The sequence below is a fragment of the Prenolepis imparis genome, unplaced genomic scaffold (assembly GCF_030444845.1).
Source record: "Prenolepis imparis isolate NDT839.2.m4 unplaced genomic scaffold, iyPreImpa1.0 SCAF_7, whole genome shotgun sequence".
Taxonomy (NCBI): Eukaryota; Metazoa; Arthropoda; class Insecta; order Hymenoptera; family Formicidae; genus Prenolepis; species Prenolepis imparis.
This window is the reverse complement of record NW_028141165.1, coordinates 1,752,524-1,778,824: the sequence shown is the minus strand read 5'-3', so window position 1 is coordinate 1,778,824 and position 26,301 is coordinate 1,752,524. Positions and strand designations below refer to the sequence as shown.

Below are 26,301 nucleotides of genomic sequence, written 5' to 3'. Positions count from 1 at the left end.
ATCTCTCTATAGATGAAATTAGACCTTCGGACACGGAATTTGAGCAGGCTTAATTGTCGAGAGATCCAAGTTCGAAAACTGTAACTTAAAATTCCATTAAAGTATAAGATCCACTTTTGAAGTTTCCCGAAGTTTCGGTTCCTGAGAATCCAATGAGCGTGTTCGATGTGGAAAATTTAAAAGTTACGGGAAAATATATATAGATTTTTCCTCTCGCGCGTTCTCTCTATATAAGCGTACATCCCCCGCGCAATCTGACTTTGAAGAGAATGAACCGAACCGGATCGATTATGCATAGATTCATCGACAAGGTCAAATTATTTCTGCATTATATCCCATCGTGTATTGAAGAAGGAGGAAAGCGGATATCTTATGCAGCTTGAAAGGGATGAAAACAGGAAAGGGGGAAAACCGACTCGCCCTTCTCGTCTTATCCTTCCTTTACTCCCTCTTTTCCCCCATCTCATTTTATTCCTACGATCGAGTACATCCTTCAATCGCGTTATGAGACTCGAAAGACGTATTTCGAGAGAACGAAGACCTCCGAAGGACCGATTGCTCTTCTGTGAGAGACGTTCGTTTATTTATGCCGTTGGGGCACAATTCTTCGGACTCCTCTGAATTTTAAATCCTTAATAAGTTTCGAATATAAATCTGAAAATAATATGACGTGTCATCGATATTTTAGTATAATTTTTCCCCTTTTTATACACTCGCAGATTGTGTTTTATCTTTCATCGCCGCGTATATCAAAAAGATATAAACGAGGTTGTTAAAAATTCATATTATATCGCTGCGATTGTGGAATAAAATATCGAAATCGAGTTCTTATATATATATTTCATACAAAATTAATATACCAACACAACAATTTTTTTTAGTAAGTTAGACGTAGTCGGATGGTGCGTCAGTTTCAAGGAAGAATTAATTTCTTTTGAAACTGATTAGTTGTGCAGTGGGCACAAATTTTCTTTGGTACGAAATCAAGAATTTAAATAAATCTCTATTCGAGATTTTATTTTTAATAAACTCTGTCCCCCTAAAATTTTTTTTACTTTAAAGATTAATGTCGGTCTCTGCCGCACGTGGTAATTTTACACGAGAGAAGACGTGATCTATCGAACCTTTGTCACGGGATACGTGCTTCTACACGTTCCCGTAACATCGTTGTGTCAGCGAAACTTTGTTGCAACGAGTCACTTCGAATAACCAGACAACTTTGCCAGAAGTGAAGAGAAGAAGCGACGCAGAGGACAGATTGCAACGTGAAAAGTTTTTCAGAGAGAGAGAAAGAGCAAGAGAATATCGACATCCGACTCGCTTACTTTTATATTTAGATTTGTTTCGCCATCTTTCCGGCTGCGAGACGCAATTACCTTCGATCCGAATAATGAAACGAGGGAAGGGGGTTATACTTTAAAATCATTTAATTGGAAAAGGACGAGCAACAGTAAAGACTGCGAGACGAGTAAATGACCCGAATTTATTTTACTTACTAACGCGAACTGGCCGACCGTCCTTGCTCTCTCGAGCAGAAGGATGAAAATAAAACCTTTCGTACCGAGGAAGGGTCCCTGGTCTTTCGACGCGATCTTACGGAATGAATGAATGAATGAATAAGTTTGTACAGCCCTTAGGCGCTCCGAGATTCCGCTCCTTTAATTGGAGTGTGTATAAAAAAAAGATCTGCGCGCGAATAAGGTATTCCTTTCTACAGGGGGTAGGTCTTACTCGTCTAATTCCGAAGTCTCTACAGCAGTCTATGTCTGTGCAAAAGTCTTAGAACTAGAAGGAAGATATTGTATAGGTAGAAGATGGGAAAATATTCCGAAATCAGTGTTTATTCTTCTTCATCGTACATTATCTTCTTCCATATTTGATGTATCTTAAAATGCATGTGCGATCTGTCGGAAGTACGTGCTTGTCGAGGAAAAATGTACCATCCCGAGTTTTTCCGCGGGATGTACATTTTGATGGCGTGATAGGAGGATAAAACTCTTCTCACGCATATTGCGGATCGTCTCTCCCCGGATTGACGATAACAACCCCTTCCTCTATTCGTGCGGCAAGATGTAAACAAACGTCGACAGCGAGTTCTTGCGAGGTAACGAAGGCGCAATTTATACGCCGTCAGTGTCGAGACTTTGTGTTGACGAGCAAAAGAAAAACTCCACCACATTATCGGAGGAACGGACAAAGAGGGAAGTTTGTCGGGATTACGAAGGAAGAGCAGGGCACTGGGGAGTGGAAGGGGGAAGAGGAAAAGAGAAAAGATGCAGACGAGAAACTGTAAGAAGGGCGAGCGAGGAAAGGGCGGAAAGGGTTTAGCTGAACTGCGTAAAGTTTTCATTAGGAATATTGGCCCCCCTCTGCCCCTCGTCCCCCCGTTTTTTTCTCTCCTTTCCACGAGCTTTCACTTTGTCGGCGAATGAAGTCGACTGCGGTAATTTTAATCTTAACAACACAGGCATCCTGGCGCTGGATGCTGAAGATCAGATACCGGGATAATCGGATACAAGAGACTAATCAGCCGTAATATAGCTCCTCAATTTTTTTCGTAGTATTCAATTATACCTGCTACGCTTACAATCGATGATTAATCAATCCTTCCGTCAATGCGTAATTTTTTAGCTTTTCATCAATGTTGTACTCCGGTACCAACTGCGTGTTTTCAACACGTTGCACCGCGATAATTTCTTTATAGCAGCTGCCGGGCATTCTGAACATTTTTCCCCGTTAAATTTTAGAAGATTTTCGAATACAAAGGTCCTTTGTATTTTGTTTCGGACGAAGAAAAGGTTCCAACGCATGTTTTAACATTTAAAGTTGCTTTTGGTACCCAAACAATTCATACATTACTTATCATAAATAATTTGATCTCTTTCAAGTTGAGTTGATTTTTTTAATAAAAATTAAAAATTTACATTAATCGATCTTCAGTTTTCCGAACAAACCGAATCAAGTATCAAAATATTGTTGTCAACTTTATACACAGAAATGCATTATTTTTACATTAAATGCCGTTCTTTGTAAGGCAAAATTTCTTGCGACAAGTTCGCGAAATGCAGCGCATTCGGTTAATAATTATTGCCGCAATAAAAGTTGCGGCAAGGATTTTCTAGCGCCGGCGATGCTCGAATGGAGTGCGATAAAAATGATTTACGGCGCAATAATTATAATCCTTACCGCGGTGGTAAAATTCTTATGAAAGGAAAGGGGCGTCCCTTTTTCGCGCTATCTCTTTTCTCCCGAAGTACCACGGTACCAGCAAAATAGCCAAAGGTATTTTTATCAAAACTGTTGGAAATGAGTACTCGAATAGAGCATTTTTGAACGATAGTCGGGGATTATATTCATTGCACCACGTGTTCCAACGCGCGAATACCAGCATCCGTCAATCGTCTGAATTATCTTTATCGTACCGCAAACACGTACGGAATGCCATTGCTCTAAGAAGAACGCCAGCTATTGATTATAAATGTCACGTTTATAAAAAAAGAAACTTAAAATTTTTATGATAAAATTTAATTTAACATTGCTGTCATTTAATTTAATATCGTTTTATTTAGAAATAGATGGTTCTTTCTGATGACAAAATAATTATTTTTAATATAATTTCGCTGGATAATATCTCCCTTAGTCATATTTTAATTCTGAGATTAAATCTTAGGCTCTAATCGTCTGGTATATTCCCTCATTAACGAGTTGTCTCTTTGTCCCAGGTACCCGTGGAACGAAGGACTCTGCCTACTGATTTACCCGGACCCTCGCGTCGGCGACCGTTCACGAAGAGGCACTCGCCATCGGCGGAGGCATGTTCCTCCGGGGGTAGCGGGGGTGGCGGGGGCGGCGGCGGAGGCGGCAGCGTCACCACCAGCACCGGTTCCGGGATGCAGACGTCGTGCTCTCTACCAGAGACCCCGGTGTTCGCCAGAGGCAGCGACATTCCTAGAACACCGCAACACGCCGGCAACCCGACGCAGTCGAGGAGGCAACCCGGCTGGTACGCACCCACCACGGCTACGGGGTGAGCATCCACGTGGTATTTTATTCCCTCGTGTGACGAGGAGATAAAAGGATGATCGATTCAAATTGCAAAATATTAGAAGATTTTTTTTTTACAAAGTTATTCATATTATGTTACACTTTTAGTTATCGGCGGAACAATCCCGGCCTGGAGCAGGCCATAATCGGCACCGAGTTACTCCGGCTGGCGGGAGGACCGAATCGCGGATGGTATCCCACGAGGAAGACGAATCAGCCGCGACCGGCGTCGATCGAGCATCTGGAGCGACTCAACAACGCCTATGACGCGCGGCTACCCGGCACCGGGGACCAGAGGAAGCCGCTCACCCTGCCGACGAACATCACGCCCAACAAATACTTCGGCCAAAGTAAGCACAGCTCCGCCTCCAGCACTCGCGAGGCGCTACGGAGAGTCACTAGCTTGCTCATCAAGAAAGGTAAGCGCCGGAGATTTGCGCAATTAGAAAAAGAGTGAACGCGCACCACGCCTTGAACGTGAGCGCGTTGCACAGACGTGGAGAGCACGACGTCGTCGCCTGACAGTGACCGCCTGAAAAATCATTGGATCCTCAGTCATTTGCACCAAGATGATTTCACGGTTCTTTTCTTCATTTTTTTTTCTTTTTTTCGGCTATCACGAATCCAATGCTCAAACGCACTTTTAATAGAGCGTGTGGAGAGAAAAAATGGATATCATGAGATTTTTATAGTTGAGAATTTCTATATAAAATTATTTCTTGGTATTCGTATTTATAGTACTGTCGGGGAATCGTGGAATGTTGCTTGGGATGCAAATATGGACATGATTTCAGGTGTCGCTGTGAAAGAAGGATTTTGTGAGCGATAAGTGACAATTCTATTAATATATATGATAAGATTATGTACTTATTTTTTTTTGTAATAATTTATGGAGAGAAACATACTTTTTTTGAATATTACTCATTACAGTAAATTATTTGTATAGATTACAAATTACTTCTATAAATTATAACTTTTTGTTATATACATACATATATATCCATGTATACTTTGGAATTTTATTTAAAGAATATCAAACTTGTAAAGAGACAATTCCAAAATTTTTTAAATATAATATAATTTTCATATATTAATTAAAATTAAGAATAAGTGTGATAGTGTATTTTATAATTTTAAATCAGTATTTATACATTTCAATGCGAGACAATTAATAAAAGTAAATATAAAATATTTGAAATGTTTAATAACACAAAATGATGGAACTCAATGATATATATACTATATAGATGTATAAATGTTCAATTAAAGAAAGTCAAGAAAGAAAGTAAAACTGAAGAAATAAATATCATTGCACACTCAGTCAATACTTTTATGTTATTGTCATTATCGCTCTAACAAATCACACATACGTCGTGTTTTCCACAGATGTGACTATTTGAAAGCTCGTAATATTTGATAAATAACCTGTGAAAGAGTTCTCTGACTTGTATCTTGTGTGACCTTTCGTGGCATTGAGTGCCACCAATTTAATGCTATCTCTTCGACACTTTGGAATGTTCGCTTCTAAGTTTCTTACTAGAGTAAAGTCATAGGAAAGTAGTTATGTCGATGACCTAAATATTTGCTATCTCAATATATTTCCTACATATAACACTGATCGTAATGATCTTGCATCGTTTGAGATAAAATTTTATCACATTTCACTATCTAGTCTTGATTGAAATATGTTTATCACACAATAATCAAATAATTTAAAAATTTTTGTTGACCCAAGTATGCGTAGTTCTTCGTCTTTTGATATTTTTAAATATATATAACTTTTCTACATCTCTTTCATATACATTTCATTATCTGTCGCATGTAATGTTTCTACAGCAACTCTTTCCACACATACAATCTTTATGATATTTTTAATTTACTAGAAACGATACAATATATTAATCAATTTGAGATTTCTTGTAACGTAGCAATAAACGCACTGCATGTCTAATATATAGTTGAATTGGGGAATGGGGAACGCAGAATGCTATGTGTGGAATTTTTTACTGTCACATTGAATGTTGAATATATGCATAATCTGATAATGTGGATTGTATTTATAGAATGTTCCCAAATATTCAAATTTATACATGTAAAGAAATTTTAAATCGTATACAGAAAATAGTTACCGACCACTGATAACTTTATAATCTACTAAATCTTGCTCAAAGTATCAATTTTATCAACATAAGATAATGTAATCTTAGTTGAAAATCTCAGGACGAATTTTTTTTCAACGTCAATCATTCTCGATATGATTATTCAGACATCTAGATATGATTAATTGCGAACAAAAACGGTAAGAGAAATTGAAAATCGATTTCGTAGAACGTACCTCGTGCATCTCGTAAAAACCGAACACACCTTGTCCCCAGACCTTTTAGGGAATATCCATCGCAACAAGTGACATCCTTGCTTCCCTCTCCCCGACACTCGCGCGACTTTCGTTGCACCACGTGTTCCGCGAGCGCCGTAGTGTGGTGCCGTCTGGCGGCGTCTCGTCGAGCCATTTTCCAGTTGAATGTGACCGACCTTGAAAGCTCGTCCGCGCGGTTGGAACGACATGGCTATAGGAAGGGGGAAGACAGAGAGAGAGAAAAAGAGAGAGAGAGTGAGACAAGGCCTCGGCCATGTTACACGTTGCCAGTCGTCCCGCGTCCGTCTTATCCTCGATCAGTGACGTAACTGACGAACCGGCACTTCTTGCTCAATATTTTTTTCTTCAACCACGCGTATAGAAGACTCCTTCTTAACTGTAAGTCAGATTTTTCAAACTCCTAGGAGATTAATCAATATTTTAGATATACATATTGTATATATACAATTATTTTCTATATTTGAATGCGGATGTTTCAAAGCGGGGAGGGGGCGGGGGGGATTTGATATCCCGTTATTGCTTGTGGTTTTCTTCGTCCATTTCCCGCCTAAAAAATGCATGACTCGGTGGTCTGATCATCCTCGTTTCGGCGATGGATCACCGATATAGGTCCGCGTATCTGTAATAAGAAAAACAAACGTCAGAAATCTTGGGGGGTTCCGCGGCTACCTGCGCCCACCGACGAAACTGGATTTCCTTTCGCGGCGCAGAGAAATTAGGGGGAGGGGAGGGGAGGGGCAGAGCATTGTGCGTGGGACATCCCCGCGCGCGGGTCCGCTGCCGAGGTGCCTCCTTCGCACCCGAGGGTTCCCGTTATTGATTCGTCCGATGGTAGGTTCATCCGCAAATATTTCTGCGTTTCGACCTGCGCACGCGACTCTATACATCTTGTCAAATTTTCGGATTCGCGCGCAAGTCGAACTTGCGGAAAAGCACACGTGTACGGAATTAAGCGAAAGAGGGAGAGAAAGAGGAAGGGAGAATAAAACAATTTTAATTTTTTAATTTGGAGAAACACATACCTCGGGACAGAGTAATCGACATCTAGTCTTACTCGTGAATGCGCTCTGAATTATAATTAATTAAAAAGAAAATAGGATCTGCGCGAATTTTAAGGACGAGACAAGATGAAAGTTTTCGGTCAATTTGTAAATGAATATTTAAACGACCTTTATTTCAGACGCGGAATTCTTGGATTTCTTTCCCTCGCGTATCGACATCGCGCTCTATAAATAACCGGCGATAACACGGCGATTTAATGCATTCGCGAACATTGTATCGTGCAGTCTTTTTTTCGGCGATGTAGAGTTGTTCTCGACTTAAGCTTCCTCGCTTTGTGCGTTTGCGCGGACTCCTTGAAAATATTTGCTCAATAAGTACCTTTAGACATCGAAGTTTCTTTTGAAAGCGATGAGCAAACGAGTCGAATAAATCCAACAGTTACGACTTTCACTGCTTAAGTATACGCACTCCGGGATACCTGGATAAGACATAATCGATAACGGTAATCGTGATAAAGCATGTGATAAAGCAACCTGTCTCACGGTAAATAAAAGCGTTACATTCTCGCTATATCACAGGAATCGTATAAAGTATAAATTGATATCGGTTGTCTAAGAAGGAAAATTTTAATTTCGAATTGTTCATCTCGATCTTTCGCAAAGATCAAAAGGAGCGAAGAATTTCACAGATCACGTTCAAGAATTAAATTTCTGATTCACTTCGCTAATTTATTGATCCTTTCGAAAGAACGTTTAGATTTTCTCTGTAAGATATTTAAAGCTCAAAGACAGACTTCAACGAGGACAGGATAGTTTGACCGTGGCCGATAAGTTTCGATAGACATGTGCGTATGTGTGCGTGTTGAATGCGTAATTTGAGTGTGTAGATTCGTCTGGCGATGAATAATATCGCGCGAATTCTCGCGTCAGTCAAGGACACGGAGATTTGATTTAAGTCGAGATGACACATGGACTGACTATCGATCGCGAGGACTAAGCATTACGAATTGCGATTAAAAACGACACTGCAACCCTTTCGTTCCTCGAATTTTCGCGCTCGATGCATCTAACTTTAAAATCCTCGAAAATTGCATTTCTTTTTCTTTTACAAAGAAAATCGCACACACTTTATGTCCTTATTTCCATATATAATATTTACAAAAGATTGCGCAATTTAAATTTTATTTTTAACTCGATCGTGTGAAGAAGAATCATAATTTTCGCAAAAATCGGGATCGAAAAAATCGTCGCTTTTTTTTTTAAACCTTGCAAGAATAGCTGTTGAAATGATATTGAAATTTCCTAGAGTCATAATCTATTTTCGTTGCAAGCTAAATTTTCGAAGAAAAATTCGCGCATCTTCAATCGATTATGTTATCGCGCTCGAATCTCCCTCGCTATCGATGTACTCTCTCAGGGGTACGTGATCCTCCGATGAGGAAGCCCGCAGATTCCGGTCACGCGGTTCATTTTTTTTATGAAACGTCACAAGCATCTTCGTAGCAGTTGCGGGGAATGACCATCCGAGAGGGGGATGTTTTCCGACCGGTTAGTAAGTGGTGGATGTTGGTGGATGTTGGCGGGGGTGCAAGCGGCCGAGAGGGTGCGAGCATCCCTCTCGTCAAGGAGGGGTAGCCTACCACTAGGTAGTGGTGGGTGGCAATCGTTACTCCCGTCTGCTGGCCCGTCTACCAACATCGCGAGCGAATGCCACCTCTGCCGACATCACGGTCGAGCATTCACCGACCTCGACGACGACGACGATGACGTCGGAAAAGATGTCTTTCTAACGGAATCCTCGCAATCGAAGGGCAAAATTGGAATTTTTACAAATTTTGGGGCGAACTTTGGGGGGAGTGTTTCAATTAATCTCTCTTTCTCTCTTTTTCCCTTTAATTCAACCCCTCTGTCAATGCATGATTTTTCATCAATGTATGAGGTACCCAGGTGGATATCTCAACTGCGTGTTTTCGATACATTGCACTGCGACAATTTTTTTATAGCAGCTGACATTCTGAACATTCTTTCCCTTTATATTGTAGAAAGTTTCGAATACAAAGGCCCTTTCAAAGAAAAGTTCTGACACATTTTTAACATTTAAAGTTGCTTCGGGGCTAAAGTTACTCGTTCATTGACAGAAGGGTTAAATGGAGTGGTTTGACAGAATTACAATTTTTTTATTCATAGATATCTTTTTAATCACATCATTACATCTCTCGCATTTACAATTAGAGACGTGGATTGTCATGGACGATCGTCCCTCGATTGATTTAATGATCGTAGGCGAACGTCGTAGATAATTTAAATCTCGGTATCAATCTTTCGAGAAATTATTCTCTCGTAAACCTGGTCGAGATTGAAATAGAGCACATGATGTGATTTACAGCATGTATTCTTTTTTTCTTGCGCGTGTGACTAGAGCGGAAAAATGTGCGAAGCGTGATTGCTGTTTAAGAGCGAAATCATTGTTTACCTGAGCATGACGTTACTCTTGGCGCAACCAGCCTCGCGAATTAAGATCACCGATAACATTTTTGACAAATCGCGTTAAATGTCGTGAGCCTTTAATTTGTGCAATTTACGAAATAAAATGCCTCGACATGCCGATTTTATCGCCGAGATTACATCGAGTTTATAAATTAGAACCTCGTCATCGTCGATTCGACACGGCCAGTATTCAAAAAAATTAATAAGCATGTCTGTAATTAATAACCGCGATCGGGAATCAAGTTAAACGATTATAATATATACTTTTTGCAACAGAAATTGTACTAGAACAAAATTATAAATTATAATTTTTCTCCTACACTTTTTATTTTGTTCTATTATTTTGTTCATTACTTAATTTTTATTTTATTTAATATAGAATTATAATTTTTGTTCTACATTAAATAAAATAAAAATAAAATAATCTACATATATTAAAGAAAAAAAAATATTTATAAATTTAATTATTAAAAATTATAGATTATATACAATTAAAAAAATTAAAGAATATAAAATCGATATGCAAAAAAAATTCACGAATTGGAAGAAACCGAAAGACAGATTTCCGCGAAAGAGAACATTTTCAAAAGCCAGAACGAATCTCTCATCTCCCGTGGACGATGTTATCGCCTATAGCGTGGCGACGAAAATTTCGTTGGACATAACGCAATAATCGGATCCCTCGGAAAGACGAGGCAAGGTCGTTTTCGTTTCCGTTTGAAGGCTAAATGCGTCTAGGTTCCATTAATTCCGCACCTCACCTCGCGTGAGACATGGCGATCGTTGCACGTGCCGTTAGTCATGCGAACGATGAGCTCTCGGTTTTCACGGTCGCAGGTGGATTCGAGAGCCTATTAAAGGAGGCATACTCGATCCAGTAACCAGGGACCGCTGGCGATCCAGTAACGTACCGTTAATCCTTCTGTCAATGTGTAATTTTTCACCCTTTCATCAATGTATAGGTACCCGGTTACCTATTGTGTTTCCGATATATTGCAACAATTTCTTTATAGATATTTTAATAAGTTTCCGAATACAAAGGCCCTTTGTATATTATTTCGAGTGGAAGAAAAGTTTCGACACATTTTTAACATTTAAAGTTGCTTTGGATACTCGATTATCCGTTCATTGACAGAAGTCAGCTGATTTTCCTCATCGATTATAACTCGGTTGCAAAGATTCTCTGCTGATTACGAACAGCGAATGTCGAATAGGAAGAATGTATCGTCGATTGATTGATCGATTGGTCCAATAGTTTTGCAATAGTTTTATCAATACGCGAATTAATCATCGTAATTTTGTACAGTGCACGCTCTTTTCCATTTTTTAAAATTCTTTTTTTTTATACGCTTGCATTCCTTCGCGTTTCGACGACTAGCTCTCTTTCATATAGAATTCTCTCTTTCATTCATCTCGAGACGCCTGTTTTCGAAGAAGATGCAGAGGCACTTCGTTTCTGCTTCGTTCGCGAAAGATAAGGACACCGGTGTCAGATCTTGACTCTAGCTATGCACGAACTCGTGCACCTCGCGTCAATCAAAAATCTTACGTCGGCGCGATATTCTCTGAAAGTAAGTCAGTCACTTGGAAAAAACTGAAACGTAGAAAAAAATTCAGAATAATGTAATATTACACATGGAAAAGAAAACATACATATATCTTGAAAGGTATATACATTTCTTTCTAGCGTCTATATCTTTTTTGCTTATAGATTGTGTTTTAACAGTATCTATTTCATTCTTGTAAACAAATTTGCGGATAATTTCTTGATCTTTTAGATATTTTTATTCAAAATTTTAGGTAAAATTAGAGAATTTTTAGCTGCAACTTTCTAAGATTAATTTCTTTATTATATACGCTTTCTAATGTTTTTTTATTCATATATATGATTAAGAAGGAAAAAAATTAAGAGCTACTTAAGTTTTAAATATTAGATTTCAAAAATCAAAAGAAACAAATGGTTTTCATATAATAAGCTGTTTTCACTTGTTTAACATTCCATTTCCATTTTTGTATAATAATATATAATATCTCAATTTATTGGTCGTAAAATTTTCACAATATATAATAAGAGAAATATCAGAGCATTACCTAAACACAAACGAGCAAAACAAAAGTCATACATATCACTATTTATTGCTAACTTGCTTATCGCTTGCAATATTAAGAATAAAGTTACCAGGGATAATTTTTTTAATATCCCGAAATCTCCAATGAAAAAATTCATGAAAATTTTCTAATTTTTCGAAAAAGTTTCTGAAAACTCCAGATTTTCTGTATTTTCAAGAGAGTAGGCACTCTGTTTAATGATACCGGAGAACAGGTCGTTGCGAATAATTAACGATTATTAAAGCGCGCGATCTAATTGCCGGACGGATCTTATGCCTCGTCCACGCCCGACTTTATCTAAGTGCTCGCTTCACTTTCGACTGGAAAGCGGTGTATCGCGCTGCTGTATAATTACACGCTTGGAAATTTCAGCCCGGCAAGATCACTCTCGCGAGCGGACATCGCGTTGCATTATTTATAACGTCATTCATTACGCGCACTTACCGTTAATAGTAAGTGAAACTTTAAGAAGCAGAGGAAAGTTTTGCCACGCGTTTTTTTTTCCATTAGCCGAGAAGTCCGGCTAACAATTGTAACAATCACCCTGTACAAATTCCTACAATTATCTAGTATTATTAAGTTAGAAGCGATAAGAACAGTAATAAGACACAACACTTTGGTTTCGACTAGAGAAACTAAATACGTTCAAGTATTGTGTTTTAAACTTTTCGACGTTAAAACGCAGTGAAAAAAAAACGAACATAGAGCGAGAAAAAGTTTATCGATAAATTCGTAACCAATTGGGAAGTCCCAATTAGTCTCGAGAGTAGATTAGTTTGGTATGTAAGCTAGTTTGGCAGGATACGTGATTTCACAGAGAACGGAAGTTCTATTGTAATCCCTTTTGCATGTGAAAATGAGCTTTATACGTGTTAATTAGAGAATACGGTATATCTCACGATTAGATGATTAGGCTTCAAATTAAATATATAGTTTAAACTTTTTTTTCAAGAGAGATTTTCTTTACTTTATTTGTACCTTTAAAAAATTTTGAATCAATTTTTAAAAATCATAGGTACACAAATATTCCGTTTTTTTTTTCGACATCCGTATCGAAGGACAGACTTTGAATTATTAAACCTCTAAGTATCTCTTAAACCGCGCATTTGATTAAATTTCGATTTCCTCGAGAGTAAAAAAAAAATGGTGCAATTCAGCATATTCGGTTTATGAGTATCTTCCAACTGCGAGTGTCGCGAAGGGGACTTGGACTTCCAAGAGTCCGCTCGCTCGTACGGTACGTCCTATAAATAGAATAAATTTTAAGGGCATCCCACGCGTCGCGCGCGCGACAGCTGCCGCGCGGCAGCTCGACCGTGATATCGTGGAGTCGCCATCGTGCATTTTCCGCAACGTGCACGCTTTTCCCGTATAAGAGACGTAACACGTGCGTCACCCGGTGCGCACCGTGCGAGGTACAGTTAGCCATTACAAGCTCGTGGTGTAAGAGAGTAAGTGGAAAAAAAATATATGTCAGTGGTTTCTCCAGAATTTTATTGAGAATTTTTAGATTCGCTGAAGCTCCGATTTTGTAGAAAACATAGCTGCATTTCATCCAAATATTATATAACTCTAAAAAAAAATATTAATAATTATATATTTCGTAAATGTTATTTTTAACGTCGATGTCTACCTCTAATATTTCTCGCTCGCGAAGATTAATTTTGTTCGACGATAATAAATTCCTTCGCGTAGAGCTCCACTCCCGGAGAAGATTTAATCAAGAACGATTACGCGGGAAGGATCAACTTTGTCCCGGAGTCTCCGGTTCCCGGACGTATCCTCGCCATCGTAAACGTCACGTCTTTCCTGCAATCTTTATCAGCAGGCCCGAAATGTACGGTCTGCGCGTTTCCTTCCGCAAGTTCCCGGAAATTACGACTTTGCGGCGCTGTTTTATTCATAAGAACGTGCTCCTCGAAGGCGCACACGGCGGAATCGATATGCACCGCCGCGTACCTATGCACTTGAAAAGGTTACATCAAATGCATCGTTTGACACGGCAGCCCCGCGGATCCTATTTGATTGTCGTCGTGTATTAAATTCTGTTTGGATGGAGAGGGAGAGAAAGAGAGCAAGTCACTGGAATTCTCTGAACGCCAGCTGGGCCCAACATGTTGCGGAAACGGACCCTCGCTTATCCTCGAAGGCCTTAATCCTTCGATATCCCTCGACGAACTTTCGGAAAGTGGGAGAGCTCCTTTGTGAGCTTTACCTTCCTCAAATTCCTCTCCCTTCTTCTCTCCCTCCCTCTCCTCCTTCCCAAAGGAATTGCATGACGCAAATACCAAGATTAAAGATAAATTTTGACATAATTATTTATTTTGACGCGATGTTCAAAAAACTATCGTATTTTCTCTCGCCTACAAGTAGTAAAGTATGCGCTTTTTTTTATTTTGCGATCCTATTTTATTTTGCCATTGAACACATTGTGTCAATTAAAGACATAGAAATATATTATAATTTTTCATCGCAAGAACGGTTGCTAATATTCCGATGATTGCGCTTTGTTGAAGAGCGTGCATGAAGGCTGAGCCGGGGACTTATTGATTTATTCAGAGGGTGAACACAACCACCATCACCGCCACCATTACCATCCCTCCCTCTTCTACCCTTCCTCCCCCTCCACCCGAACAACCAACGTTGCGGGGCACGCGCGTCATTGTCCTCGACCACTCTCACTATCTCCAACCCCCGACGAGGTAGCCTTGCGAAATTGCAGCTGATGCCGTACCTCCAACAAGTTGCCGGCCAACTATCCCGTCACGTCTGGCCAATCACATGTCCGGTAGCGTGCATAATGCAGAAAAAGAAAACAGTCTGTCGGCCCGAAAGTTTGCAAGCTCGCAAATTCGCGAGAGACAGAGAGAGTGAGGGAGAAACATTAATGTGTAGTGTAAAATATGTAGTAGAAATTAAGTAGAAAAAAAATGTATAATAAAACGAAAAAGCTCTGATATTGTATAAATACAAATTCAGATAAAAAACGAGCTAATAGAGCCAGGCACAGAAAACTTGTTTTTTAATTCTTCTATATTTAATTAAAAAATTTAATCAAATTTAATTTAAAAAAAACTAATTTAATTTAAAAAATTGTACAGTTTTAAGTTATATCTCTCGTATATATGAGTGATTAATAAAAGGGACGGGGGAGGAAAGAGGAGAAGAAATTGCGCATCCTGAAAAAAGGTTGTCGCGAAGTTCGTAATAATTGAATTTGAGCTAATCGGGATCTTCTCTCGTCACGTCACAAAGACAATTGTGTATCTCGGCGACACTCGCGGATCGACCTTCATCGCGACCTTGACGGATCTACGCGCGTCTCGCGTTTCTAATCTCTTCTCTCGGCGAAGACTTGGCGCGAAGAACTCTCGGGATTCCGATCGCTTTGTATCCTAAATATGGCGATAAAATTACATTTTGGCAAGTCCAATCTCTCTTGGAACGCTTCACGTAAATTAATCATTTGACTCGTATATATAAAGTAACATTTCGTTGAAACCATTACAGGAATTCGCACACGCGCAATTTTTTCCTGAAGACACGAGTCGTTCTTTGCCAAAGAAATGTACTACGAATTGCGAATGTTTATTGGAATAAAAATCGACTTAATATATTATCAATATTTAGACACATGACATGTGAAATATTTTATATATCTATATCGTATGAATCATTTTTTACTTTTTTTATATCAATCTGCGCTACTCTTTCTGATATTTTTATTTGAGATATAAAAAAATATCTTTACCTAATCTGACTTTGTTTTTCTATACTGTATGGCATAGGCATTCTTCAGGAATTTGATTACTTGACTCAAATCAACGGATAAATAAAATACACGCAAATAAAGCATTATTACCAAGAAATATCAGGTCAATGAACTCGGTGAATTCGAGTCAGCAACGTTACGAAAAATGTCGGAGCAGATCGGTAGGGACTGAAAAGGTCACAGGCTTTCGTGTAGGTTTAGGACTCTTTAAGGACGTATACAACCCAACCGATATACTCCGAATGGCAATCGCGTTCCACGACCAGTTTACTAGTCGTGTCCCTATTCTCCAGGTATGGATCGTCCCTCTTTTTCTGACACCTTGCTCCTCTTCCTTCTCCCTCCTGTCATCGTGGTGTCATCATCGTCGCTCTTTCGTCATTCTTTTATATTTTATTTGTATTCTATAGACTGTCTTCTTGGTCTCACCTAATACGAGTCGAAAAACTCGCACAAAGAAAAACGTGTTCTACTTGCACCCACAAAATATATTCTATGCCCTCCCCTCTCCGGATTGAAATATTTTCAACCAAATAAATGCTAATTACTATATAAAAAACAATGGAACGAGAAAGCGTACTCGTTAAAAAGCAAATAGGTCCGAATTGGAGAAAAGCAGTGAAAGAAAGCGTAAACATTAAGATTTCTTTACAATGTTTAATTACAGATTCACCGATTAAAAATTATAAATAATTGTAGAACAATAATGGATTCACTCTTCTATAATTAGACGACTTATTAGATTGAAAAAAAAAAAAATACAAAAGTATTCCTAAATATTCTTTAATAGTATCAAGTCACGAAGATATTATAAAGTGTTCTGACTTTACGGAATTAGGACTATTCTCGAAAGATCGCTAAGGATCGATCGAACGAGTTAAGACGAATGACACGGAACTTCTTTCTCGCCTTGGTGGATTTCATTTCCGATTGACCGAGTTTACCCTTCGCAATTCATCAACTACGGCGGAAAACGATCATATACTTATTGATCGATCGCGCGTCATTCTTTTCGCTCTCTTAATAATCGATCTTTCATATCACCTCATATGACCTTCTATCAATGTCTGTTTTGTAAGCATTTAAGACGAAGAATGCGAGCTTTCCTTCTCGTTCGACGAGATAGACATACTTAATGGTCAGATTGCAACAAAAAATTCGATATATGTTTCTCGTTTATAAGATGGCAAAAAAATAATAGTTACATTCACGTATTTTAAAAGCAAGTTAATTAAATATCTATAATATATATAAATGTATATTAAAGATATTTATATAGAAAGTTTCTATGCGAAATATATTCTATAATATAACATTTTATATTTTATAATTTATATATATGTATGTGTAGCTATTTTTTCTCTGTTTTTCCGTGCATTATCCATTACGTTCTGGAATCTGCTTCGTGATGAAGGCCAGCATGGGGGTACCGCCTGCTGCGAATAAAGCAACCGTTCCATTCCGAATAATTGGCCTAATGCATTATTGCTCCTTATCTTCTCTGACCGAGTCATCTGACCGACCTATCGGGATGATATGCGCTCGTTGGGGAACGCATACATTTCAATGCGCTATTACGCATTGACGCTATTTACGCTCTTATGCCTCTTCGATTACTGCGTTTTTCGTAATTGAACGTAGCCCTCACTTTGTGCGCGGGAGGCTTTGCATGCCGCACAATTTCCTTCAATCTGCTCGATTGTCGTGTTTTCATCCATTTCATGCATTCTTAAACCTGTTTTTTTATGCATTTAATCGTATATTTATCAGTTGAATTATCTCTTCTCATATGTTTATTTACAGATTTTTATAGATAAAAAGGGAATTTGGTAAAATTCCACTTTTAATAATAACCTGTAGCTATGTTTGGTGAACGAATTCGTGCATCTTTAAAATATAAATATAATCTCTATATATATATATTCTATTATGTTGTTATCTTACGTTTCTACCTCATCGTAATTTCGAATTATCCTTTGTTGTTGCAGGAAGTGGCAGCAAAGACGGGAAGGGCAACAAGGATAGCTCACCCTCTGGTCCTTATGCCGGTAAGTTGAACAATCATTTTTTATCGCGCGTATAACTTTAATAATATTTTAGGTATAAGGAATGTTGGAATTTGTAAGGAGTTCTCTATTTAAAATTGTTGTTTTTATATCTATATTTTTTCTGCCAGAAAGCTTTATAATCCTAGTCCAAAGTGTCATTTTTCGACATATATAAATCTCTAGATATGAGAAACCTGTGATTATATAAGAATGTGTTCTGTGTGTTTACAAAAAAGACACGAAGAATTATATTAACCCTTTTGTTAATGCATGATTTTTTTATCTTTTCATCAATATATGTTTTCGACACATTGCATTGCGACAATTTTTTTATAGCAGCTGTTGGGCATCGAACATTCTTCCGTTATATTTTAGGAAGTTTCCCAATTCATAGGCAGGCTCTTTGTATTTTATTTGAAGCGGAGAAAAGTTCCGACACATTTTTAACATTGAAAGTTGCTTTGAAGTACTCGTTCATTAAGGCTCCTGGGTGCTCACCGCGGCCATATTGGATTGTGACGTCTGAGGCGAGAAAGCACACGCTGAAAATTCTTAGATGCCATTTTTTAATGAAAAGATATTTCGATTAAACAGCACTTCAGATGGCTTTAGCACACTCTTAAAAACCCCCGAAAACTATCCTTTTCCCTTTATAATCAATCAACATCTGTAAAATGATCGAGATATCAGACTTTGACATGCGGAATGACTGCGCATGTGCAAAGACCAGACGGACTGGGCTTCATAATATTACATTTTACAGCTGTTGATTGATTATAAAGGGGAAAGGATAGTTTTCGGGGTTTTTTAAGAATGTGCTAAAGCCATCTGAAGTGCTGTTTCATCGAAATATTTTTTTATTTCGAAATGGCATCTAAGAAATTTTAGCGTGTGTTTTCTCGCCTCTGACGTCACGATTTCGACATGGTCGGCAAGGAGCCAGGAGCCTTAACAGAAGGGTTAATACTATCCGGATAGTTTCCTGAAAGAAATCGAGATTTTAGATTCTTTCTTCTTTTCCCTGAAACAAATCGGTTCATCAGATATTTGTTAAGAAGTCAAAGAATGGCAGCGAGACGTCGCACGCGTGAGAAAATAAATTCTCTCTGTTTTATTTCGGTCGTGGATCCTCGTGTGAGCAATATTTCGGCTGCTTACTCGTCGGCTTCCTTTCTCTATCTCTCTTCGACGGTGGAGCCTGATTCGAAAATAACCGGGAGCGTGTGTGCCCTCTGGATATGAAATCCCATGGTCGTCGCTCGTAGAAACAATGTGGTCGAGTCGCGAACTTGACAACCGCGATCGTTCTAATGAACTCGTCTCGTGAACGATCGTCCCCCGATGACGACGTTGCGTCGAGAGAGATGATCGACTATTAAAACAGCATCGTCTGACGAGCTGACTTTAGCATCGTTCCACATATTTTCGTTTCACGAGAAAGAAAAAGAGAGAGACCATGTGTAGAACAGTTCAACAAAAAAGATATAAAAAAAGAATTATTTCTTATAGATTTTATAATATGATTTTTATAGTACGATATAATACGAAATTTTAGAATTTTATACACTTGCTATGATTTTGATTTAAATAATCTCTGTGTCACAATATTTTGAGAAAATTTGTTATAAAATGATAACAGTGATCGAACGTTGATACAAGAAGGTTGTGCATGATTAATAGCTATGGCATTATATTGGATTCACCAAATCGTATTTGTCAATTTTGACATCGAATTCACGCGTTCGGTAGCTTGAAAAATCTCATGATATTTATATTGACAAAAATTTAATTTTTTAATTTTGACAATTGTTAAATTGATATCGCCAGTTTGAATGAACTTTGACGTCGATATTCAGCGAATTGAAAAATCTTTAAATTTGAATAAGCTATTAAATAAAACATGCAACTGACTAGACTGATCTTTAATAGTTTAACTTTTGCTTATTTCTGAATGGAAATAAACTGAAATAACTTTTTTAATGCTGAAGTAGCTTTTTTATTCTAATCTTAAATTATAATCATTGAAGTTGCAATAGAGCATTTTAGGATTCATTATATTCAAGAAAATGACGGAGAACGTGATAAGTCCTTTTGTAGAATTTAAAAAAGAGTTTCGCGAAATAATGAATAGTTATCGCATTTAAATGTAATCGTCTAATAGAAATTTAAAAAACTAACACTCCCAACTTCTCTTCATTTAACGAAAGTAATATTTTATTATAATTCTTACATTTTCTGTCATGTTTCTACAGCACTTGATTGTGATATAAAATAACACAAACACACACTATAACTTTTTAGATACTTTATATTTTAACTTTGAAGATTTTTTATAAAAATGAGTAATAACGTTTAATAATAGTAATAACAAACCTTTAATAATAGTAAGAATTTTTGTTTAATAACCTTTGTTTTCAATTTGGCTGTCAACGTTTTCGATCGTATGAAATGACGCGCGGAATCTCGATTCCGATTTCGACGAGATTCATAATAACAAAGATGCGAACGAAATTGTGATCGGAAACTCGCCGATCGGAAACGTGATATTCCGATCGAAATCATAAAAGTTACATAATAGCTGCCCTGATACAGACAAATGCATAAAACGTAAAAATTGTTTCGCAATTATATCCAATCTTAATTATATTATAGAACACATGAAGAAGAGAGAAGAAGCTCCCTCCCTCCTCTCTTCCTCTCTTTATATCGGTCGACATAATCGTATACTTTCTTATATTCCGTTCGTAACCGAATTTAGTGCGGCACGGAACGACTAGATAGGATATCGTGGGTTCCAAAATATCGCGGTCTCTCGCCCCTCCGTCTCCTCCGTCGAGTGAATCTAACGCGTCTATTAATATTCATCGGTTATTTTCGGAAACGGGTTGCTCACACCGAACAGGAAGGCCTGCTTTTTAATGCGTGCACAGAGTTACACGTCCGTGCATCCTGCGAGAGAGACATATTCTTGGGAGCGCGCGATCGATCGCGCACCAGTTAATCACCCGCTCGAGTTAAGCTGCCCGCTTTAAGCACGTTGCTTATACGCAATTACGCATGTATCCGTTTTTTTTGTCTGTACCTTTTATCAAATAAAAATAGCGTTTCTCTCTCAATTCTTTATACTTCTCAGTTGAGCGTCGATAAAGGGAATTAATGTATTTCCTGTGACTTGACCATATCTTATCGATAAGTCGCGATAACTTGACCACGACGGCCAAATTTATTTATACGCACGAATTATAAACCGTTCAATGTGAAGTCTCAAGTTAAAATTCGATAACTATTTTACTTTTTAAAAACTTGAGAAATTTTATTTTATTTTATTTTTTTGATAATTCCGTTACGCTCGGACGGTGCACGAACGCTAGGATTTTCAAGTAAGATAATATATTAATAGCTTGACCGGCTTGGATCGTGTCCAATAATAGCAAAATCATCCTGCATATATCTAACTGTGCAACTAGATAGCAAGGGTTAGACGAGCATTGTCGTGAAAATAATGTTAGATAAAATTTCGCTAAATTACGCAAAGATATTTTTAAATACCGAAAAATAAAAAGGAAATAGTTACTCCTAAAATATTCAGAAAAATTAAGAACTTAGAAACTAAAAATTATAAAATTTTTGGAAAGTGTATTATAAGCTGGATCTAATTAATTTATTCCACGTTTATATAACTCTAAATCATCAACGAGAAAATATTTAAAAAAAGAAGATATGTTACGTGACAGTAATGCAGCGATAATCGTTGCTGATACAAACCGTTTTAATCATTATTAAAGTTTTCGCTTCATACCCTGAACAAGGGGAGAATCGATAAGTGTCCTTTATAATACACTTTTTATAAATTTGCTAGAACTGGCGGCAGAGGAAAGAGGGGATTATAATTTATTCATATACAGTTCAAGATGTAAAACTAATCACTTCTTGATTAAATCGAAATGGAGTATCGTTTTACATCCTCCCTTTCCAATCTTCCCCTTTTCAACCCTACAATATTGAAGTCTCATAATTTTATGAAACCGGAATTCCGAGAATCTTTCCGCTGCTCCATCAGCTGACGACCACGCGAGAGTGACTTGACGAGTGGGTGAAGCACGAGACTTTACCCATCGAGGGTTTAATGAACCCCGAGGTTCGATGTCCCTTCGAAGGAATCGATCATGGGCAAGGAAAAGCGACCGATCGGCTGAGACAGGTGCAGAATAGAAAGAGAGAGAGAGAGAGAGAAAGAGAGAAAACGACACAACAGCGGGATACTGCGCGCGGGAGATCGGACACACCCAAGAGAGTCTGCGACTCTACGTCCTATAGGTACACTATCGGTATTGATCGCACGCACCGGCTCTCCTCCACGGCAGAGCCATCTTCCTTCCTTCCTTCCATCCCTCGGCCGTTCATTGGCCCGCGCTGACACGTTACACACATACACACGCACACATCCTCTCTCTCTTTCTCTTTCAACATGACCCTTCATGACCTCGATCGCGGGTCAATCACTGTCTCAGCTTCCGGATTATTCAGATGGAGAGTCGCGCACTCGAGGAAATTTCCGTGTCAAACTGTGATTATCTGATTTTCAGCCCGAGATAACGTTGTACGTGGTCCTTGCTTAAGACAGGCGAAGGAAATCTCTTAGTACCTCGGATTTAACGCTAAGCTTGGAGCAAGTTTCGAGGCGCGTTAGCGAAAGCAAACATTGCGAAGACCGTCGCGTTTGCGAAATCAATCGAACGCAATGAAGAATCACCAATCGTTGTGTTTCTCTTCAATTATATTAACTTTCGATATGAAGCACGTGAGTGCACGTATGTAGAAAGCGATCTAACACCGTCACCATAATGACGTTTGTCTAATTTGCTGCCGCAATTGCGTATTGATTCCCGGATTGTCGCGAAGCGAGGGTGAACAGCTGTTAAAAATAGCTCAATTTCGTTTTGATTTTCTATACGCGCCCAGTAGAAACAATACATCTACATTTTCTCTCTAAACCAAACATACAAACAAAAAATGCCGAATAAAAAATTTACAAATATTATCAAACATGACAAATACAATTTCTTTTTTTCGAGGCAGTTGTCATTTTTTCAAAATTAGCATAAAGGCATCGATGTTTCTTTTATTCGGATAGAAATTATTGTTAAAATATCTTAAATCAATTACTCAAAAAATCATCATCTTAATCGCTAAACTTTGTCGCTCTTCGGAGCTGCCTTTATTCGATTATATTCTTTCGCGTCAAGATATATATTCGAATCCGAGAGAGTGCTGGGCTTAGGTATCTTATTAGCGAACGGATCTCTACGTCGATCGAATCCGCGCAATTAACATCCGCGGATCAAACAGCCGGCACGTCTAGGTCTATGCACGGACGTTACCTTGACACGCTATCGCGCCGCTCAAAGTCACGGCCAATCGAAGACATGTTAGCCGGCCTGCGTGTTCTCTAGAGAGGCCGAACGAGTTACGTATACGATCTCAATGTCTATCTATCACTACGAGAAATGTGTATGTGCGTACATTCACGCGCGCGCAAGCGCATGTACATAACTGTAATCGGCATACGATGTTTCGAGTGATTGCATTGAAACTCGACGAGCGTATTTTTTCTTTGATGAACTAGGCAGGAATTCAGCAAGGATAATATCGAAGAGAGAGGATTATAACTGAGAAACCCTTTAATATTCACGCGGCGAATATATGGAAGCATCGGTTTCTCTCGGGAATCTCGTAGATAAAATTCCACGGAGAAGACCCGAGCATCAATAGACGTAGGTCCTCTTAATACGAGGGTTCATCATCGCAAGAGTCGGCCATTGTTACGCGACCGGCGAGATGATCCGTCTTACTTCTCGGCTGTTTAACATACGGTTCGCGGTTGAAATACGTGAGAACACGCGTGTCCCGTGTGCGATATCGGGTTAATACGTGGTGCCTTTTGCGATGCACACGGCACACGACAACTGCAATCGGACTGCAACTGCGAATCACGACCGCAATTACGCAAGGAGGACGCGCACGATCGTATATCTTGGCCTCTATTTAGGATTTTTTCTTTTTACATTTCGTTGATTGGAACTTCACGAGCAATTTTAGTCTTCGGAATCTTATAGGATGATGTTGTTGCTAGTATGGTTTTTTTACGTAAAGATTACAGGGAAATTTGATTATTTTGATGGAAGAATCAAAACTTGAATTAAAGAGTGCTTTTTCATTTATAAACAAAAATTTTTTTCAGATGTGAAACAATAATATTATGTTGCTATAAGATATTTTATGAAGAACAGAAAAAGAGAAGAGAGAGAGATATTTAAACGCGATATTTAAAAAAAAGAAAAAATTGGTTGCAACTCTTAATTTGTTTAATTTTTAATTAAATTAAACACTTTCTTTAATCTTTGTTTAATCATTTTTTCAACTATTTCAATGTTGGTATCGATCTTTCTGAACAATCGTCACGGATGCGACTTAAGCAACTCTATAATATTAGCATTTTTTATTCCTTCTAAATGCAAACATCGAATAACAAAACGCATCTCTTTCAGAGACAATGAAGCACTCATTTTCAAACACTAAAGAAACCGCAAAGTATGACGTTACTGTTACACTGAACAATAAAAGTAGACCTCGAGGCAGTCTCCGCTTCAATGGAGAATAAAACAAAGTCCCTCTATTGTTTTTCTTTCCCTCCTGGCGCTGTTCAAATCTTCGAAATAATCGTAAAAAAATCGGTTGTATTTACAATACAAATCCATCGCTATTATCATATTCTTCACTGTTAGGTATGCATTACGATAAGTGTTTTCTTGTAGATCGATTCCTAAGAAATTCTCTCTATCCGGCGACAGAATATCTCACGGTGCATACGTAATGGCATCGATTTATCCAATCACGATGAGAATCGTATTTTTTTTTGTCACTTTAATAAGGAGTTGACATCTCTTGAGTGACTTGAAATCGGTAAAAGTTAAGAATACACATCGGCTTGCGATTTGTTCGTTTTTCTTTACGAAGGCGAACTAATTTAACTCTTTTGTCAATTAATAATTTTATCCGGTTATCAACTCTCTGCGACACAAACGAGGAATTGCAATATGTACATAGTTAAGTATCAGATGGATTAATTTCGAAGAGGTAAACTGTATATACATTTGCCTTTTCACGACCGAGAGAGAAAGAGGAAGAGGGAGAGAGATAGGTGGAAGGATGGATCGATTTTCATTCGCGCGTCACATTTTCGAGATCTTTGATGTCCGATAGAATCGCAAACGGAAATGGATCCCTCCCCCTTTCTGCTGGGTCCTTTGTCTCCCTGTTAATGAGCAGCCTCGGTGATTCAGGAGGGAAGGGATATTGAGGAATGTCGATCAAACGAGCTTTGTCGCAGATTAATTTCATACCAACGGTAAATAACCCGCAACAAATACCAATACGTAGTTGTGCGACATCTCAAAGATTAATTTTTCTCCTATATATTGCAGTTAATAATTTGTTGCTTCATACTCTATCCCCCCAGTCTTCCTTTTTTCTTTTAATCCTTCATCAGCTACTTCTCTATTATTTCTTTCTTTAAATAATATTGTATATCAATGATATAAAAAATCTGTATCTTACTCTTATATTTTTATTTCATCACAGTTATTTTCAATCATACTATTATTTATTCTTTTGTGTATATATATATATATATATATATATATATTAATTTGCAAAATTTTTCATTAAGCCATATTCCACTGTCATAATTAAATTAATACAGGTTTAGGATTAAAAGCAGTGCCATTGCTAACACCTCATTTGTGTTTATTTTTGCTTCTTTCTTTTTGTATATGTCTACACTGCTATCGTGCTTAATTATATATTAATAGTGATAATTTTAATAATAATTAAAATCAATTATTAAAGATTAATAAAATTAATAATTACTGATGTGAAGAAAAAATATGAGGGCACATAGTCGATAGAATACAATAATATACAAAATCAATACCTGATCAATACCGCGCTTGTCATGATATCTAAAGTCGACGTGATGCCTTGACACGACTCTCGTCCACGATGGTTGACGCGTCAGCGAATTGATCGTCAGTCGTGTAAGACATCGTGTGTTCGTCCCAGCAACGGTAATGAAACCGCGATGCAAAGTACTTTCAAGTAGACGTGCTTTTCGCCGCAACGCAAACGTGATCGATTGGTGAATCATCGAGTCATGGAATCCGCTCACTCGCTGCTTCCAATTTCGGCGATTTCTACCTCGTGCACGTCCATACAGTAAATATCCGCGACAGAGCTAAAGTTTTTTTATTTTTGTATTCTTTTTCAACACATTAACGGATTGTGAAATTAACACAGCGATCGATATATAATAAGTGCGTCCGTTAGGTCAACAAAAATAAACGAGCTCTTCATTCGTAAAAAAAAAACAAATTAAAAAAATGTATACACCAGACCGCAATCTCT

The 26,301-nt window shown here is 38.1% G+C and overlaps 1 protein-coding gene and 1 long non-coding RNA gene across 5 annotated transcripts in view; one reads left to right on the top strand and one right to left on the bottom strand.

Moving 5' to 3' along the window:
* LOC145938765 (uncharacterized) overlaps positions 1-26,301 on the top strand; it is a 197,174-nt gene that overhangs the window by 164,481 nt on the left and 6,392 nt on the right. For 3 of the 4 annotated variants that reach the window (XR_014425726.1, XM_083042515.1, XM_083042514.1), the window contains 3 exons: positions 3,723-4,027; positions 4,153-4,463; positions 17,779-17,838. Coding sequence is in view for 3 of the 4 variants with exons in the window: in XM_083042515.1 (XP_082898641.1) it covers positions 3,723-4,027; positions 4,153-4,463; positions 17,779-17,838 (676 nt within the window). In the remaining variant the exon portion in view is untranslated. The remainder of the gene's footprint in view (positions 1-3,722; positions 4,028-4,152; positions 4,464-17,778; positions 17,839-26,301) is intronic. The other variant, XM_083042516.1, reaches the window with a different exon arrangement.
* Positions 4,470-26,092, bottom strand: LOC145938768 (uncharacterized). Its single transcript, XR_014425727.1, has 3 exons — positions 25,832-26,092; positions 6,380-7,040; positions 4,470-4,576 (listed from the first exon to the last, which is right to left on the bottom strand). It is a non-coding gene; the product is annotated as an uncharacterized LOC145938768 (long non-coding RNA).